The sequence below is a fragment of the Pongo pygmaeus genome, chromosome 18, assembly GCF_028885625.2.
Source record: "Pongo pygmaeus isolate AG05252 chromosome 18, NHGRI_mPonPyg2-v2.0_pri, whole genome shotgun sequence".
Classification (NCBI taxonomy): domain Eukaryota; kingdom Metazoa; phylum Chordata; class Mammalia; order Primates; family Hominidae; genus Pongo; species Pongo pygmaeus.
This window is the reverse complement of record NC_072391.2, coordinates 75,138,030-75,158,328: the sequence shown is the minus strand read 5'-3', so window position 1 is coordinate 75,158,328 and position 20,299 is coordinate 75,138,030. Positions and strand designations below refer to the sequence as shown.

Here is a 20,299-nt window from a genome sequence, read left to right as displayed (position 1 = left end):
TTCTCTCCAAGTCCCCCAGACCTAGGCAACCACAAGTTGGCTTTCTAAATAGCCCTCCTCTGACCTCTGTTCCTCCTGGCTGGGTTCCGGGCATTTGTCCTGTTCAGCGCCAGGTGGGAGGCTTGTGCCGGCTGTTGGCCTGTCCTCCCTGCACCTTCCCTTCAACAACCTCTGCATTCAGACATCTGCCCCCATCTTTCTACTGACACTGCTTTCTGAAAGGTCAACAATGAGCCTGGGCCAAACCCAAAGGCTGTTTCTCTATGGACTTCTTGGCTTGTCAGCAGCAGCCGACACTAATGACCTGTCAGATGGCCGTGGTGGTTCCTTTACTGCTGCCTTTCTGTGGATGCCTCATCCTCTGCCCAAGGATGAAGGATTCACAGACACGCAGGAATAAAGCGGGGGTGGTAGGGTTCTGGTCTTTCCCACCATAGTGGAGACGCTAATGTCCGTAGCAGGGACTCGAGAGCCAAACTGCCTAGGTCTCAAAGCTGGTTTTGCCATGCATTGGCCGTGTGACCTTGGGCAACGTATTCCTCTCTGTATGCCTTCATTCCCTCATTTGTATCATAATGCGAGTAACAATTATCACCACTGGGGGTAATCATGAGGATTTAATGAGTTAATAAATGCAAGGTACTTGGCACATATAAACGTGCTATGCTAAGCATTTCCTAGTAGAATTATTTTGCTCATTCTTTTGTTCAATGAGTTTATTCATTATCCCTTTCCAAAAACTTCTATACATCAGACTTTCCTGGGGTTCAAATTTCGATCAAATTCAATGGTAAGCACGGATTATGGGCAAGTATAATCTCTCTAGAGCCTCATTTTTGCGATCTGTAAGATGGGGATAATAATACCTGGATACTATTGTGATGTTGGGAAGTTTAGATCAGTTAATACATAAAGCACTTAGAACAATGCCTAGTACTTAGCGAATCCTCTAGAAATGTTGTACTGTAGTAGCAGCAGTAGTAATAGTAGTAGCAGTCGTAGTAGTAATTATCCAGTCTTCTCTCACCTGAATGTGGTTGAGGATTTGACTTGTCTGTGGAAAGCTCCACCTTCATGTCCTACTATGACTTTAAACCAAACTCACATCTAAGCTCATCAACTTTTTCACACCAGTGTCTATCCCTGCTAACTTTTAAAATGCCATTGCTGGCTTCCCTGTTCCTGACCTCCCAGCTTAAAAGACCCTTGGTCATTTCTGACTCTTGCTTCCTCTTTGTCCTTTATTTCTGATTTCCTTTCTGTCAATGGCTGAGATGGGTTTATTCTCTCCCATCCCACACCTCCACTTTGGTTGGTGGCTTACGTATATTCATGCCCCCAAAATTGCCATGGCCTCCCAAGCCAGACCAGCTGCCACTAGTTCACCCTCCAAACCACTGTGTACCTGACACAACACACACAGCCTGCTTTTGAGAGAGGCTTTTTTTTGTTGTTGTTATTTAGTTTTTATTTCATAATCATAAACTTCACTCTGCAATCCAGCCAGGCATGGAAGGGAACAAGGAAAACATGGAACCCAAAGGGAACTGCAGTGAGGGCACAAAGATGATAGGATACTGCGAGCAAATGGGATGGAGGGTACTCTCCTGAGCTACAGATAGAATGGTCTGGAGGTTAAGATAAAACACAAGTCAAACTTATTAGAGTTGTCAGCAGTCAGCAATGGTGACCTGCTTGCTGGTCTTGCCATTCCTGGACCCAAAGCACTCCATGGCCTCCAGAATATTCATGCCTTCTTTCACCTTGTCAAAGACCACGTGCTCGCCATCCAACCACTCAGTCTCGGCAGTGCAGATGAAAAACTGGAAACCATTTGTGTTGGGTCCAGCATTTGCCATGGAAAAGATGCCAGGACCTATATGCTTTAGGATGAAGTTCTCATCATCTAATTTCTCTCCATAGATGGAGTTGCCACCAGTGCCATTATGGTGTGTGAAGTCACCACCTTGACACATAAACTCTGGAATAATTCTGTGAAAGCATGAACCCTTATAACCAAATCCTTTCTCTCCAGTGCTTAGAGCACGAAATTTTTCTGCTGTCTTTGGAAACTTGTCTGCAAACAGCTCAAAGGAGACACGGCCCAAGGGCCAACCATCAACCGCACTGTCAACCCCAACATAGTGGGATTGACCATGGTGCAGCAGCAGTGTCTGCAAAGCCAGGAGATACTTTTAAATCCTCGCCTCACACTGTGCTCAGTGCCTCAGAAGGAGCTCCTAAATCTTTAAAGAGGGTCCATGCCAGCTAGTTGAAATCTGCCATAGTTAAGTTGGACTTTCCACAATTTCTCCTTGAGTCTTTGCCTCCTAGTTTGGGGTGTGGTATCTGTTTTGGATGCTTGGCCTCATTTATCCTCTCTGTCCCCTTCCCAGTCTGGTGCTGGAGTTGAAGTTTCTTCAGAACTGACAATCACATCGCTGCACAGCCTTGACTCGGGCCATTCCACCCTCTCTGTCCTTGGTGTCTCACATTAATCTTTTTTCTTTGAGACGGAGTCTCATTCTGTCACCCAGGCTGGAGTGCAGTGGCGCGATCTCAGCTCACTCCAACCTCCGCCTCCCGGGTTCAAGCGATTCTCCTGCCTCAGCCTCCCGAGTAGCTAGGACTACAGGTACGTGCCACCATGCCAGGCTAATTTTTTGTATTCTGAGTGGAGATAGGGTTTCACTGTGTTAGCCAGGGTGGTCTCAATCTCCTGACCTCGTGATCCACCCGCCTCGCCCTCCCAAAGTGCTGGGATTATAGGCGTGAGCCACCGCGCCCAGCCTAATCTTTTTATCAAGTTACCCTGTTGTCCTCGGACAGATAAAGGTCCCTATCAAGCTCAGCATCACATTTTCTTCCTTCATTTATTCTTTCGGGCCAGTCTATCTCTGTACAGGTTTAGTGACAGCTTAGAATGAAAAACACAAATCTAATTAAACCATAGTCATTAACATGGAGGTAAAAATGCAGAAGACTCAGCGAGACTGAGGACACTTACATCCAATAAATGACTGCATTTGGGCAGCAATCTTCACTACAGCCAAAGTGAGGAAGACAAAGTTTTTCCTACCTCCCAAAAAAAGGATGATACCGTCTCATAGACTAGCTTCAAAAGAATTTTCTGCAGCGATGGAACTGTTCTCCTACAGCTGTGCTGCTCTGGGCACTTGAAATGTGCATAGGTGAAATGAGGAACAGAATTTTTTTTTTTTAAATGGAGTCTTGCTCTGTCGCCCAGGCTGGAGTGCAGTGGCGCGATCTCGGCTCACTGCAAGCTCCGCCTCCCGGGTTCACACCATTCTCCTGCCTCAGCCTCCCGAGTAGCTGGGACTACAGGCGCCTGCCATCATGCCCGGCTAATTTTTTGTATTTTTAGTAGAGATGGGGTTTCACCGTGTTAGCCAGGATGGTCTCGATCTCCTGACCTCGTGATCCGCCCGCCTCGGCCTCCCAAAGTGCTGGGATTACAGGCATGAGCCACCGCGCCCAGCCGAGGAACTGAATTTTTAATTTGACCTAATTTAAATTAGCTTAAATTTAAATACCCATATGTGACCAGTGGTACCATACTGGAGAGTGTAGCCATAGACTTTTATATAAATCATGTAAAATAGTAAAGATAATGTCTTATTTTTTTTTTGACAGGGTCTTCCTCTGTCACCCAGGCTGGAGTGCAGTAGTACGATCTCAGCTCACTGCAACCTCCACCCCCAAGACTCAAGTCATCCTCCCACCTCAGCCTCCTGAGTACCTGGGACCACAGGTGTGTGCCACCACGCCTGGCTAATATTTTGTAGTTTTAGTAGAGATGGGGTCTCACCATGTTGCTCAGGCTGGTCTCGAACTCCTGGGCTCAAGCAATCTGCCCACCTTGGCCTCCCAAAGTGCTGGGATAACAGGTGTGAGCCACCATGCCTGGCCCAGATCATGTCTTCAATAGAACATTTAAAAAATTGTTGAGATCTCTGTTCAGCCATCTGTGTACTATGAAGTGGCAGATAGGGGAAGGCAATTTTAATCAGAGACCACAGCTGTATCTAAGTGTGAATCTTTACAGTGATCATACTTGAGGCCAGGGTGGGCCTTAGGGAAAGGAGAAGATGAAATGATGTCATGCTTCTTAGGCCCCATACTCTCCAACAGCAATCCCCCTACCCAGGATGTAAGCTCAAACTCCTCTGCCTGGCAAGAAAGGGGACCATGATTTGACTCCATTGACCAAACAAATCTTACTTCCTCTCCTCTGCAGCCAGCAACCTCCGCTTTGTTTAGCCCAGACTTTTCTCTCTACCCCACCCACTCCATACTCACTCCGACTTCTGTGATGTTGTTCACGCTGTCCCTCCTGCTTGTCACATCTATTTTTGGTAACTCCAGTATCATCCAAATCATTCCTATCCTTTCCTATCCTTCCTATACCAAGCAAACCCCACCTCATCTGTAAAATCCATCTCTCAACATTCTCTCTCTCTCCTTTTTTTTTTTTTTTTGTGAAACAGAGTCTCGCTCTGTTGCCCATGCTGGAGTGTAGTGGCACGATCTTGGCACGCTACAACCTCCACCTCCCAGGTTCAAGCGATTCTCCTGCCTCAGCCTCCCAAGTAGCTGGGACTACAGGCGTTGCCACCATGCCTGGCTAATTTTTTGTATTTTTAGTAGAGATGGGGTTTCACCCTGTTGGCCAGGCTGGTCTCGAACTCCCGACCTCAAGCGAACTGCTTGCCTCAGCCTCCCAAAGTGCTGGGATTACAGGCGTAAGCCACTGTGCCTGGCTAACATTCACTCTTAACATTGTTCTCTCTTGTTTTCAAATCCAGTTGGAGTTGAAATTAATACTGTGTGATTGCATACTAAATTATTGTCTAATTGTTTTATAGATTTTATTTTTGTCTCAGACATTAAATTATAAACTCAAGGGCAGGAAACACGTTGTCTATGACTTCTGTAGATTTTACATTCTAAAACAGGATTGTCATATAGCACATAGTAGGTGCTCAGCAATGTTACTGCTGCTTGGTTGACAAATGCAAGTATTAACATGTTGTCTATGACTTCTGTAGACTCGATATCCTAAAAGAGTATTAGCACACAGCACACAGTAGGCTCTCGACACTATTGCTGCTGCTTGGTTGAAAAATGCAAGTATTTTTTATTTCTTTTCCATCTCTAAACTGTTTGGTGAGATTAACTTTCTTCCAACTTAATGTACAGCTGCACATTTAGTATCTGGAAGCAAACCCGAGGCTGCAGTAGACCCACTCTGCTTTGTGAATTAAATTTACAATAAAGTCAAAGACAGATGGCTAAGAGGAAACTTTAATCGTCTCTGATATTATTAAATCTTCTAGTCTGAGGCTCAGAGAGCCCAAGAAAATTTTCTTTGAATCCCTGTGGGCTTTATATTCCATAGATGAAGTTATAGGGCTGGCTTGAGAAGCAATTTTGTGCATTTACCAAACGGGAGGGGAAAAATCATTACAGTCCTTCAGAGGTTTGCAAGTAATAAGCATGTTACACTCTCCTCAAGCCCAGAAGAGCTGTGTGGGCTTGATAAATAGCCACGTTTGGTCCGACTGCAGCTCCAAACAGATGTCTGTAAATATTGCAGAAAGCCAGCAGAAAGTTGGTGGGTGTTCTTGATGAGTGGCTGTGGGTGCTGTTGTTGGCAAACAGGCTACAGCTGTCTCTCTCCTTTCTATGGAGGACTATCTTGCTACAGGAACCTAGAATTCCTTTATCTTGCTGGTGACTGTCTTTGCCATCATGGCTTCTTTTAAAAGCAGTGTTTCTCAAGTAGGAGTGGTTTTGCCCCTACTCTTGTTCCACCCAGGAGACATTTGGCAATGTCTGGCAACATTTTCTACTGCCACCGCTGGCGGTACGGGAGTAGAGGCCTGAGATGCTGCTCACCATTCTACAGTGCGCAGGGCAGTCCCTCCCTACCCAGCAAAAAAATTATTCAGCCCAAAATCTCAATCATGCCCAGGCTGAGAAACCCTGTCTTTTATTTATGTATTTACTTATTTTGAGAAATCTTGTCTTAACATAATCTTTTAAAATTATACCGTGTTCATTCATTCATTCATTCATTCATTCATCTATTCATTAATTCACTCAATCAATACATATTTATTGTTAAACATAGAAAATGTCCAACTAGTCCTCTTTCTCTGTATTGGTGGATTGTTCCGTTCACACAGTAAGTATGTATTGAGCACCTATTCCATGCCAGGCACTGGGGTCTGGAATAATATAGTCTAGGTCTTCCCTCATGTAGGGTTTAAATTCTAGTGGAAGGGAGGCAAGAGTCTAAACAAGTTGACAAATAAAAGAACAGGATCATTTCAACTGGCAGTAAATACAATGGAGAGTATCAAATGGAGTAAAGGGAGAGAGAATGGCCTGGCCTGCAGTGGCTGTGCAAGGGGCTACTTTCAAGAGTGGGGCTGGGGAAGGCTTCTCTGTACGGGTCATACTGAGGCTGAGACCTGAAGGAAGCAGACTGTCAAAAATTGGGAAGAGGAGTGTTCAAAATAGAAGGAGCAACACGTTCAAAGGCTCAAGACAGGGAAGGCCTGGGTGGGCTCAAGGACTAGAAACATGAATGCTGCTGAAGCTTGGGTGGAGGAGGTGAGGTTGAAGGAGGAGGAGGTAAGGGTAATAGATGGGCAGGAGTCAGACAGTGCAGGGCCTTACAGACCTCAACGAAGAATTTAGACTGCATTTCAGGTATAGCAGGAAGCCATGGAAGGATTTGAAGCAAGGTTGGACATGATCTGGTTTAGGTATTTCTTGAGTCCACCCAGCTTAGACGACAGTGCTAAGAATAAAGATGGAAGAAGTATGTTCAAGGTAAAGTCCCAGACTTGCCTGCATATGATCCATGACTCAGTCAAGCAAGCTGCCAGCCTTGGCTTTCTCATCTCTCATTAGTGCTGGTCCTGAGTACCTTTGCTCTGCGTCCTTAGTGGACTCAGTCTTTGAGCTAGTGCTGACAACCCCAGCACGCATGGAGCACCGTTTCCCCCAGCACTGAGGGTTGGAGATGAGCCTTGCTGCCTCACGTGCACCATCTGTGCCTGGTCAGACCCTCCTTACTGCTAGCTGAGCTTCTCCATTGGGAGGCTTCCTGGTCTGTAGTTAGCATGCTTTTCCTATTCCTTAGCTGGATTGAGATCTTCCTTGCATATCAGACTTCTGTAGTTGCCTAGTTGCCCAGGATCCTGCCTGGCAATTTCAGCTTCTGTCCTGATGGATAACACCCTTGGAACCAGGATGTGGCACCTCCTGACTCTGAACCTATAGCAGCCCCCATGCTGCTTAGAGTAAAACCCAAATTTCCATCCAGTCCTTGCTAACCTACTCAGAGTCTGCTTGTACCATTCCCTCCTTGGCTCACAATAATCCCCCTTTGGGATTTACCAAAATCTTTTGTTCCTCACCCCTTTGTTTTTAGGGATCTCCTTTTGTTGAATTCTCTCCCTTTAGTTTCTTGCCTCTTTCATGTTCCAGCTCAGATGATACCTATTCAGAGAAACCTTCCCTCTTCAAAGTTTCTCTACAGCATGCATTCTCAATAAGCATGATATCACCCCAGTGGGATGAACATTGGCTCTTGGAAGATAAAATAAAGTTACTCTTTTAATATATAAAATACAGATATACATACAGGACATAAACACACACGTATGTGTACATACACATACATGTATGGTAGTAAAACTTCACGAGTTTATTAGGCAAAATAGTATCTAGAAAGTCTCTTTAGAGGAGCAACAATGAAAAATAAGTTAGGCAACATCGCTCTATGGAAATTAAGTCTCCCCCCTCCACTCACCAACATATATCCAAATTTATCTCTTTCCAAGAACTTATTACGACAGGCAACTACCTTGCTTATTATTGTTTATTTCAGTATTTTCTATCTCCTCCTACTCCTCTGAATGAAAACTCCATGAAGTCTTGGGATCTTGGCCATTTGTTCATCATTGTAGCTCCAGCATTTGCCCAGTACTGGGCACAAAGTAGTTGTTCAATAAATGGTGATTCAATTACCATTGTAACCAAGGGGTGATTTCAAATACTAGAACAAGAACCCACTGGACCAAGTGGACTCCTCTTGGATTTCATTTCTCACTTAAATGCTACCAGATTTGTTGGGTCCTTTTGGGCACTGAGTTCAAGTGTAAGTCACCTTCTCTGGCCCACGGACAAGTATATCTCTTAGCTTTTTTCTTGATGATTCCCAGTTTTCTCTCCTTCCTGACCATTGAGAACCCAGTAACCAGGTAGCCCAGCCCTTTCCCTGTTCCAATGAGATACGATAGTGAATACCATATGGGTGTCTGACTCACTGAATTAAAAACATTTAAAGAAAATTATAGCAATAGGCTAGCTGTATTGGCAATTACACAGCAGAAGGCATGCACAATTATCTGATATGATTTAGCACTAAATTGAATCACGGTGAGCATCTGCAATAGAAAAAAGACTGGAAGGAAGCAAACCGAAATGTTAACAATGTTATCCTTCTCTGGAATGTGGACTTGCAGTTTATTTTCTCCTTATGTTTTTGGTTAATTTAGGAATTTCTGTAATGAGTATTTATTTTGTCATAAGAAACAAAGTTTTTGGTGGCTAAAGGTTTTAAGCCCATCCATGACACTGCAGTATTAGAGAGAGATAAAAGCACATTCCTGCTCCATTGATCTAGGACGAGTTGTATTTGAATATACAGTGACCCCCAAAGAGCCTTTCTAGTGGTATTTCTGTGCTTAGAGAAGCCATTGGATTTGGGCCAATGTAATCGTTCAGGCAAACAGACACAGCCTTCTTGCCAGAAGCACACCCACTAGAACTTTTGTACTTGTTATTTTTTTAAAAAGTATTTGTGACTTGCAAAAGTACAACAAAGTACTTGTACCATAAGGCACTTCCCTCATGCAAAATGCAAAACAATTAAAAAAAAAAAAACATTCTCACATATTTTAAAATATTTTTCAGGGGCGTCATGGCTCCCTGAAGCCAAGGTTAAAAAATCTTGACTTAGGTTTCTTAGTAAAACACCTCTTAAAATCCAGGCCACATCTCTTCATTTCTTCTACAAGTAGCTACCATTAACTGACTTCCCAAATGCCCAAACCTTCCCCTTACTTGAAGGATTTTCTAGACCCTGCCTTCTCCTAGCAAGGGCCATGTGAACCAATACAACCAGTTCATGCTTCAGTATCCTTCAAGGCTCCATTAGGGGTTTTTAATGTTCTTGTGATCAAGGAATGCTTCCAAATACTATAACTTTTGGAAGATCAACTAACAAAAAGACTCAATCCAACATTAGACCCAACAATTCAGCAGTAATTCCAAAGTCCATCGTGATAGCTAATGTCTCATCGGAGCTCAAGGCATCCAGCTGAGCACACAAATCATTTTAGCTCAGAGCCACTGTCTGCTCTGACACTGATCTCTTATATACTCACAAGGTGACAATATACATGATGCCTCAACAATGTACACACGCTCTTGTAACCACAACGAATTGTAGACATCGATCAAAATTTGGTGGCCTTACCTGGGAAGGGTTTACGGCACAAATGGTGTGATGATGAACGTGGTTTGCAAATCACCAAAGAGCTTAAAGTATTTCTTATATCCAAAGTGCTATTCTATGGTTCAGGTGACTTTTAGGACCCTCATTTAAAACAAACCCATCTGGGAAAAAAATCATTTAGTAGAAGACTGTATTTGGCTGCCCAAACCTTCCTGAGTTAAAAAGAGGAGTTTATTTGCAGAGGAAAAGCACCATTCTTACCTCCTCCAGAGCCCACAAGGAGTCCACCACAGGCTTAATCTTCTTCTGGTTGTAGAGCCCTATGAGTTTTTCCACCACTCCCCGAATGAGGCCCGCCCGGCCTTGTTTGAAGAGCAGATTTAAAAGGGAAAACCCCGCGATGACTTTGTTCTCCTCATACAGCTTGATGGGGTTCACCTTCTCCACCTGCCACCACTGCAAAGAGAGGCAGTGTCAGGTTATAGGAACTCAATACCCGGGTTAAGCCTACATTTGCAGCATCGCTGATGTCATCAGCTACTACAGGGGGAGCATGGGGCTGCAGCTCAGCAGATTCCAGCTGGCCAAGAGGTTGCTCTTGGTGGTGTATTTTTTTATTTTTATTTTTTGAGATGGAGTCTCGCTCTGTAGCCCAGGCTGGAGTGCAGTGGCATGATCTCAGCTTACTGCAACCTCTGCCTCCCGGATTCAAGCAATTCTCTGCCTCAGCCTCCTGAGTAGCTGAGATTACAGGCACCCACCACCATGCCCAGCTAATTTTTGTATTTTTAGTACAGATGGGCTTTCACCATCTTGACCAGGCTGGTGATGAACTCCTGACCTCGTGATCCACCCGCCTTGGACAGTGGTGTATTTTTTTAAAGCATCTATTTTGCTAGGCACTGTTGCAAGTGCATGGGAAGAAATAGACAGTGATGCTTATGAGACGCTCAGGTCTAAGTGGGAGAGAGAGCCCAAAAGTAACTACAAGGCCTCATGTAGTTGAAACATTAAGTACATGGTCAGGATCATCAGCTCTGGAGTTGAATCGTGGCTCTACAATGTTCTCTGTTATTAAGTGTAAAGCACTTGGCTCAGTGAATGGTGGTGGTGATGATGGGGTTGTTAAAGGAAGTAGGATGGCAGAGAAGTTTACACAATGTGGTGGGGAACATGATGGAGGTGGCCACTCTGACTGCAGAAGCAGCTTTCCTGGGGGAGTGGTTATGATAAGGCTAAATCTGGGGAGGTGGGTAGGGATCCATCGGATGAAGAAGAGGGAGGAGGGTTGATTTAGGAAGAAGGGACAGCATGAAGAAATGATGAGGCCAAATTGTTGGGACTGAATCAGTGGTTCTGAACTGGGGGTAGTTTTGTCCCCCAGAGGGCATTTGATATTGTTTGGGGATTTTTGTTTGTTTGTGATGACTGAAGCAGGAGGCGGTGCTACTGGCATCTAGTGGGTGGAAGCCAGGGATGCAGCTAAACATCCCACAGTGCTCAGGACAAAGAATATTCACAGCAAAGAATAATCCACAACAAAGAATTACCCAGCCCCAAATATCCATAGCATTAAAGCCAAGATGCCCTGGACTAAACTTCTGGGTGAAATACCTACAAACTATTGAATGTGGCCATCTCTTTTCCAGTCTGTCATTTCCTCCCTTCATATCAAAATAAGTAAATAATCCACTAGAAACCTAGAGAAATGGGGATCCAACTGCTTTGTTGTGATTTAATTGCTTTTCCTTTGGTGCTGGTTATAGGTTAGAAATCCAAACGTCCAGTTTCTGGAGGATTCTAGGAGATAAGATGTTCAATATCATTTCAATACAGGATGCAAAGAGGAACGTGATGGGCATTTGGAAACATTGATAACATTTGTGTTATCATTGAGCTCATTTATATCCTCTTTCCAAAAAGAATTAAGGAGACTAACTAAAGTGAAAATTTTTTATTTTTTTAAATGGGGAAGCTCGTGTCACTAGGAGAATAAGCATGGAAAAGACAGGTTGAAAACAATGATGAGGTTCATATACAAAATTATTTACAAAAGCACATTCAGAGAGGGCCGGGGGACCAATAAGAGCCACGCATTTGACCTTAGGTTTCTTGGCTTCCAGTTTTGATGGTCTTACCTGGCAAGGGTTCATGGCACAGATGGTGTGGTGAGGCATGTAGTTTGGAAACCACTAAATAACTTAAAGTATTCCTTACATCCAAAATACTATTCTATGGGACAGTGATTTTTAGGACCCTCATTTAAAACAAACCAACTTGGGAAATACAGCAAATATAGAGAAATAATAACTTAATTCACAGTGTATCTGCAATGCCTCAGTGAATGTTTGTGGAATGAATGCTTGCTGCAAATGTACAATTGCTGCACAGTTGCGGTTAAGGTTATAGAGCTGAATGCCTAGTTTTGAATCTCAGCTTTGTCACTTACTAGCTGTGTGACTTTAGGCAAATCTCTTAACTTCTCTGTGCTCAGTTTCCTCACTGTTCCTCATGGGGTGGTTATGAGGAGTAAATGTGTTAATGCATATCAAGTGCTTAGCAGAGTGTCTGCCACGTATGAGGTGCTCTATAAACATACACCACTTTTATTATCTTAATTTGAACAAGATGTTTTTGGTTTAGTGAATAAGAGCTCCAAATCTGGAGTCAGATTGCTCTGTAAATGTTAACTTCCTCTATTAGTATCATCATCGTTATGGTGTGAAAGAAAATGGCATGCTTGACAAATAGTGAGGCACAAACTCTGCAGCGATTTTAAGATGCAACATCATTAAGATAACTGAGTGGGAAATTCCTGTATAATTCCAGTCGACCTTTAATTTCTAAGCCTCTCTTGAATACATTGAAAATTTTTTTTTCTAGAACTTTTCAGAGCAAAGTTCCACCTCTTCATAGGCCCTCTCTTCAGTTTTCTTCCAAAAGACCCTCAGTGTTTGAGCAGGCCTCTGAAAGAAAACATCCTCATTCTTGACCTCCAGGTACAAAGCATTGTGGTAATAGGAACCCCTGCTTTGGGCAGAGGAATCTCCATCTCCATCCTGGCTGTGCATTTATGCATGCCTTCATTGAGCATGGGCACGCTGCAATTATTTCATTAACACTGTGTGTTGGGATTGTGCATTTAGAGGAGAAAGGGAAAACACTTCTTACAATGGTATGTAATTTGGGACCAGTGTGGTTACCCACAGCAGTCTGTCAACATCATGTTAATTACAGCCACAGCAACATAGCAGCTGTGCATGGCACAAAGCCTGTCTTCAGGGGACACACTCCAGACAGCATCCTTCATTACACTCCATTCTTGCTCCTCCTGTAGGTTCTGTAGTCAGGATGATCCTTGACCCATATTTTAAAGCCCAAATGCAAAGAGAGGACCTTTGATTTGAATCTCACAAGTGCAGGGAGTATTATCCATTCCAGAATGTTTGGGGCTGATGTTTCTGGCAGCCGATGTTGGCACTTTGAGGGCATATGAATACCACATAGTGCCATACTTAGAATGAATTCCAAACTCCTTACCATACTTTTCCCAGACCACTTTGTTTTAATTGCCTCCACCCACCCTGCTATTTTCTATTTTAGCACTCGATTTTTATCCCCTTCAGAGGTTTAATAGCCATTTATAATCATGTTATTAACATATCTTGCTTATTTTGGGTTTGTCTCCCTCATTAGTATACAAGAACCAAAAAGGCCCGAAGTGCACCTATCTTATTTACTGTGATAGCCCGGTGCTTGGCACAATACCACAAACAGCAGGTGCTCAGAAAATGCTTGTCAAGTGAGTGGATCAATTGATGCTGCACTGGCACATAGAAGTCCAAAAGTAGAGAGGGCAAAAATAAACCTGTGAAAAGCAGCAATCCCCTGTTGGGGAGGGGTAAAAATAAAAGTTCCTACCATTTGATCCAGCAGTCTCATTACTGGGTATATATCCAAAAGAAAGTAAATCGTTCTGTCAAAAGGACACATGCACTCGTATGTTCATTGCCATTCTATTCACAGTAGCAAACACATGGAATCAACCTAGGGGTGCCCATCAATGGTGGACTGAATAAATAAAATGTGAGACATATACACCATGGAATAGTATGCAGTCATAAAAAAGAATGGAATCATGTCCTTTGCAGCAACATGGATGCAGCTGGAGCTCATTTTCCTAATCAAATTAATGCAGAAACATAAAAACAAATACTGCATGTTCTCTCGTAAGTGGGAGCTGGGTACTCATGGACATAAATATGGAAACAGTTAACACTGCAGACCACTAAAGGGGACTGGGAGGGGGACCGGGGTTGAAAAACTAACTATTGGGTACTATGCTCAGTATCTGAATGAGAGGATCATTTGTACCTCAAACTTCAGCATCATACAATATACCCGGGCAAAAAACCTGCACATGTACCTCCTGAATCTAAAAAGCTGAAATCACTAAAAAAAAAAAAAAAAAAAAAAACCCTGGAACGTGCAAAGAAAAAAAAAAAAAAAGCAATATGGGCTGGTGCTGGTGTACTGGTGGTTCATTTCAAAGAAGAGAAGGAATTTGGGCTGGGGAAGGGGTGTTGAAATGATATTTAAAAAACTAAGTTTGGCCGGGTACGATGGCTCACACCTGTAATCCCAGCACTTTGGGAGGCTGAGGCAAGCGGATTGCTTGAGCCCAGGAATTCAAAACCAGACTGGGTAACAGGGTGAAACCTTGTCTCTACCAAAATAAATACATAAATTAGCTGGGTATGGTGGCACGCACCTGTAATCCCAGCTACTTGGGAGGCTGAAGCAGGAGGGTTGCTAGAGCCCAGGAGGCGGAGGCTGTAGTGAGCCGAGATCATGCCACAGCACTCCAACCTGGGTGACAGAGCTAGACTCTGTCTCAAAAAAGTTCAAGCCAACATCCGTATAATTCTAGCAAGTATAGCTCCAGATAGGAAGATAGATCAGAGTCAATTTGTAGTGAGGTGAATGCCCAGGGATGTCGCTTTGCAATGGCTGACAAACTAACCACCATATTTAAAGCATGATCACCCCAGAGAGTGGTTTATGAGCTTGTCTGAGTCTACAAGTCACCTCAGAATCTTGTTGAGGTTGTAGGGTCCTCATTTCTATCGCCAATTCAAGAGGATGGGGACACAGAGAAATCTCAAGTGCCCCCAGAGACCTGGTCAGAAAGTAGCAAAGTGAAAGGCTGGCCACTCTATGGAGCAAAGAAAATGCACTAATGCTAAGTTCATTTTTGACCAATGATTAAAGACACCAACACTTAAGCAATTTTGACTGAAATAAAGCTGTAGCTTTCTTGAGTTTCACTGACACTCCCACCTCTCTGTTTTATTTAGACAAAAGTAGTCTAAATTCTGGTCCTGTCCATTTGCAGGGAACAGGGCAGGAGTGCAGGTTTTATGGGAAATGAATGAGGAAAATGAAAGACAAGATTAAGTCAATGCTTTATGATAGAAGAGCTCACAGCTGGGTGTGGTGGCTCACGCCTGTAATCCCAGCACTTTGGGAGGTTGAAGTGGGCAGATCACGAGGTCAGATTGAGACCATCCTGGCCAACACGGTGAAACCCCGTCTCTACTACAAATACAAAAATTAGCTGGGTGTGGTGGCGCATGCCTGTAATCCTAGCTACTAGAGAGGCTGAGGCAGGAGAATTGCTTGAACCAGGGAGTTGGAGGTTGCCGTGAGCCGAGATCGTGCCATTGCACTCCAGCCTGGTGACAGGATGAGATTCCGTCTCAAAACAAACAAAAAAACAAACAAAAACAAAGCTCACAACATGTGAATCAACATGCCACCACAGTACATCAGATGTGCCTGGATACTTACTGATTTTGCAAAGCTGAAGAAGCTCTTAGTCTCTCCAGTTACCATGTTGGATGAGCCTGAAAATGAAAGATTCCCACATTAAGCAATTGCTAATGAAAATTGACATCTCTTGTTATGCATGAAAAAAATGGCAATTGTTTGGTCCGGAACTGGAAAAATCTTGAAAACAAATCTAATTAAGCCTTGGCAAAGTGAGGGGAATGAGAATGAAGCATCAAGTTGGCTATTTTAGCTGAGTGTCCCTGATCAAAGAGAAAGTGACATTTCTCATGGTGACCGTTTCATTACTTTGAAAAATTGGGCATGTAGCAAAAATATGATGTAGGCCAACATTTGAATAAGATGATGAGTTGCTGAAATGTCTTTTTTTAGGTCTGTTCTTTGAGACTGAGAAGGGAACTCCTTAGTGAATCTACTTTGTGATTCTGAATTTGATTCCCCAGCAAGTGAGGGGCTTGGGGCTCTGACCTGGGCTGGGTACCTAACTGGTGGGAGAGGTGGAGCAGTGTTAGACTATAGATGGATTGGAAAAAATGGGTATAGAAGCTCACAGGTGAGAATGAAAAGAGGCCCAGGGACCAAAGAAATGGTGTGACCCATGTGTCAGCTCCAAAGAGGTCTGAGACAAGTGGTATGAGAAACTGAGTTTTGCCAATTGGACAAGCAATATTCAGAGGGCAGATAGGGGGTGGAGTTGGGAAAGATTCCCTAAGATTCTCATATGGAGAGAAAAGACCCTTTACAGGGTTTGTGGGCAGAGGAGGGGGCAGTGAGAGAGCTCTTAACAGTATGGGGAACATTCAAATACCATACAGGTGCTTTTTCAACGACTTTCCTGCCTTGTCTCCAAAGATTTGGGAGTAAGTTCTTCTCAGAGAGGAGTTACTTAATAAAATAATCATGTGTATTTTAAACTATTTAGCCTGGGTAAACTAGTAGCCAGTTAATAAGTTGGTGCAAAAGTAACTGTGGTTTTTGTCATTACTTCTAATGCCAAAGACCGCAATTATCCTTCCACCAGCATAATAGTGAACCATTGCTTCTGTTTTTATGGGGTGAGTATCATGGGCATCACAGTACTAGACCAAGTGATCAATGTAATGAATTAGATAATTGTGAACTACTCACATTGAATAATTAAGTTGAATTTCACCAAAATGACATCAAGAAACTGGGACAAAAATAGAATTATTGGTAAATGATAAGTAAAGATGACTACATCGTCCATCTGCATTTGACTCACATGTTAGTCATATCCAATATCCTTGCAATGTGCAGGGACTCTCATTGATAATAATAAACTACACGTCCACTTCAAAGGAAATACATGGCCATGATTGAAATTACTGGAACACTCCAGCAATGGGATGTTTACCTGCCTCTGGTGAGTTCAGCCTTCTTTCTGTTACAATGGTCTGAAGATGACAAAAAGATGCTTGCATATTTATACCTCTCAAATATTTATTTTATAAGCTCTTCAGGAAATAGCAGGGAAATAAGTGTTTTTTTTTTCTGAGTTACCCAGAATTAAGACTCAGTTTTCTATTGTACCTACAGGGGACAAAGGTACCAGGAATCTTAAACATTGGATAAACCCATTATTATTTTGCTTCAGCGTATGCCATCTAGCTTCAAATACTCCTCTATTTTAGCTTGTGGAGAGTAATGTTTAAATTAGTTTGCATGCCTATGACAGAAAAGAAGAACAAAGGAAGCCCTGGAGCCTCATTTTGCTGGAGAAAATCTTCTCCCAGTTGTTTTTCATACATCTCTTCCACTCCTAAGAGCATAGAGGTGAATGTAGAAAGAGATGGAAACAGACATCAGCTCCATCTATCCAGAGCTTCTGTCTTGAGTGGGATGCTCAGGAGTAGTTTAGGGGAAGAAGAGTGTGTACTTCACAACTTCCTCTCGAACAGTGAAGATCCTCCCTTAAAACCCGCATATCCTAGTCACTCTTCCCCATCCTACTGTGGGTCCTTCATGCCTTCTTTATTTCTGAACTTCCTTTGAAGTCATTCATTTTTTCCACCTGTGCTACCTTCTATGGGCGATGTCCCTTAATGGTTCTACTCATATCAATGACCACATTGGCTTGGTCTTGCTTCATCCCATTTGAAATAATAGGATATAGGACAGTAGGCACATGTTATCTGATCATTGAAAATAACTCACAGTAATAGAAACATTATAGGAAACACTAAAACATGAAACACCCCCATCCCACTACCCCAATATATCAGCACAATTCACTTTTCAGAGCCTTTGCAGGCACATATGCAGAGGTACCTATTGCTGACCACGTCCCTGCTGCTGTTTTGCACTCACCATATAAAATGTAGGTTCCCAAGGGTTTGAGAAGACTGAGACCTTTTCCAGTGTTGTCACCACAGAGGCAGTCCAAAACAATGTCCACACCTTCAGCAGAGATTCTAAATGGTGAGAAGGCAAAGCAGAACTCTGTGACCTGTCAGGAACCAGACCGTCAATCCCTTTCCTTTCCTGTGTTATATTGTTTGACTCCCAGAATAAGGAACCCTGAAAGCTCCAGGAGTAGCAATAAATAGGGAAGAAGCCCAGGAAGTGGATTTATCTTCCCAGATCCAGTGATAAAAATTTCACAAAACTGGAGGCAGCTAAGAGTCTGGCCGGTAGCTGGCACTGGGACCCAGCCTGGGCTGGAGGAATGAACTTGGGGTCATTGGGTCTGAGTTTGTATCTAGCTCCTTTACTCAAATTCTCTAGCTTCAGCTTTCTCCTTTGTAAAGTGGAGCTAGTATGTTTCTTTGTGGTAAGAATGAAATGAGGTGACAAAAGGGGAGGCTCAGGCAACTCCTATGTGTAGAGCAAGGGTTAGTTGCCTGGCTCTGTTCAAGGTGCTGGAGACAGAGTGAACCAAACCAGTATGCTCCTTGTATTCATGGGGCTGCTTCTCTGGCAGGGACTGGCCTTCCTCCCTCCTAACCTCCCTTTACAGTGAAAACATAAAGCACATTAATCTAACTTGTAAACTTCTCTTCCTGCAATGTCCAGGTCCAAACTAAAACTGACTCTAAGAGGAAGAGGGTTAAATACAGATGAACTTCCTCCAGCAATGGGAGGTTGCGGAGTAGAAAGAAGCCATATTTGTATTGCATTAGACAAAGCATTTGTTGATCTCTTCTTCTATTCATTTCTTTATACATTCATTGATTCACTCACTCACTCATTAATGCATGTAAGCAACTTTTACTCGGCTCCCACTGTTAGAAGATATACAGGAGGGGGCTATAGAACAGGAAGGCTCTGGAGATTGTGGGGAAGATGTTCATGCCCACAGAGATCCCTATTCTGGCAGATCCCTGCTCTGTTCAGACAAGAATGGCGTTCCTTGTATTTGCAAGTTTGCAGGATTAACTTGTCTTAGCAAATATCTCAATTTTTCTACCCCCAAGTTCACCCTAGCAAAATTTAGGCATTGCAGCATGTGTTAACAGCTGGGTCCTGTGTCCGTAGTGTCACTAACTAGGAAACTGCATGTACATCTCCTGAGTGCAGAGACTAAGTCACCTTCCCTATGCAGCTGAGTCTTTATGTGACTATGCCCTTCAAAAGCCCTCAAATCATGTCCAAAATCCAGCCCACTACCAAGGCTCATCCAAAATGATCAGCTTAGTTTCCTGCCTAATAGAGCTCTTATCTGCACAGCGGTGTCCTCTTAAGTCTCACCTGAAAGTTCAAAACAAAGTAATTAGGACAGTGGATCTCAAACCTAAGTGTGCATTGTAATAACCTGCAGCGTTTATTAAAACAAAGATTGCAATCCTTCCTTTCTTTGATCTTGTAGGTCTGTGATGGGGATTTGCATTTCTAACGTTTCCAGGTGCTGCTGCTGCTGCTAATTCCAGCTCTGAGAATTACTGATCTAAACCAGTTACTTAGGAGCCAAACTGGCATTTTTTTTTTAACAAATGAATTTGTTCATTAAATATTCAGCACTGGGCACTGTACTAGGCACTGGAGGATGTAGTGTATTGCTTTCTCCTCTTTTTGGAGCGTATAAGAGGCAGATATTCACCAATAATTACACAAATAAATGTTAAGTTGAAATGTGGTCTCATGCCACTAAGGGGCTATAGAATTGTGTAAATGGAGAATTTTCCCAATCAGGGCTATCAGAGAGGCATCCCTGGGGAAGGGAAGGAGTTAAGTAGGTAAAGAGTGAAGGGAGTAGTGTCTTAGGCAGCAGGAATAGCATGTGCAAAGGCCCTGTGGTTGAGGAAGACTGGGAAGCCGCCAATGTGGCTGGAGTATGAAAACAAAGGGGTGCTTGCTTCGAGGTTGGGCTGGAGAGGCAGGCGGGAGTTGGACCTCATGGACTTTTGGTTGGTGGGCTTCAGGTTGGTGGTCAGGTCTTCACCTTGCATTATGGGCTGGGTAATTGTGTTCCTGTCTCCCTCACTTCTGCCCAGTCTGTTTTCTGCTAAGTTTGCTCACTCTTGCGAGAGTGGGGTCCTGGTCTGCTTTTACTAGCCCGCCCTCCTGAGCCACCAAGTCATCTCAGTGAACTGCACTTCTCCAAGACCTCTCCCCTTGCCTGCAGGATGCCCATCTGTGGTCAGAAGCAGCCTCACCAATATTAGGCCATGCATACCTCCTGCTGTACCCATGATGGGTCTGCCCAGCCTTGAATTTTTGTCCTCTGATGCCCCTCACATCTGCATTCTACGTGGCGGGCCACATTCTCTCCCACAAACTGCCAGTCATATCTCCTTATATTAGTCTCACCTTGACCTGTTGCTCTGTCCGCTGGACTCTGGTTCTGCAGAAAAGCAGGGCATGTCCATAGCCAACAGTGGCCTATAAACTCTTGTGCACTTCCCCATTTTCACCTCCCACCCACAGCTCAAGGCA

The 20,299-nt window shown here is 43.6% G+C and overlaps 1 protein-coding gene and 1 pseudogene across 1 annotated transcript in view; both read right to left on the bottom strand.

The window, feature by feature from the left end:
- VAT1L (vesicle amine transport 1 like) overlaps positions 1–20,299 on the bottom strand; it is a 192,433-nt gene that overhangs the window by 85,894 nt on the left and 86,240 nt on the right. Inside the window, exons 5-7 of the mRNA XM_054454878.2 lie at positions 17,735–17,838; positions 15,407–15,462; positions 9,818–10,012 (exon numbers count right to left, since the gene is read on the bottom strand). Coding sequence (XP_054310853.2) covers positions 9,818–10,012; positions 15,407–15,462; positions 17,735–17,838 — 355 coding nt within the window. The remainder of the gene's footprint in view (positions 1–9,817; positions 10,013–15,406; positions 15,463–17,734; positions 17,839–20,299) is intronic.
- Positions 1,671–2,158, bottom strand: LOC129016010 (peptidyl-prolyl cis-trans isomerase A-like; annotated as a pseudogene).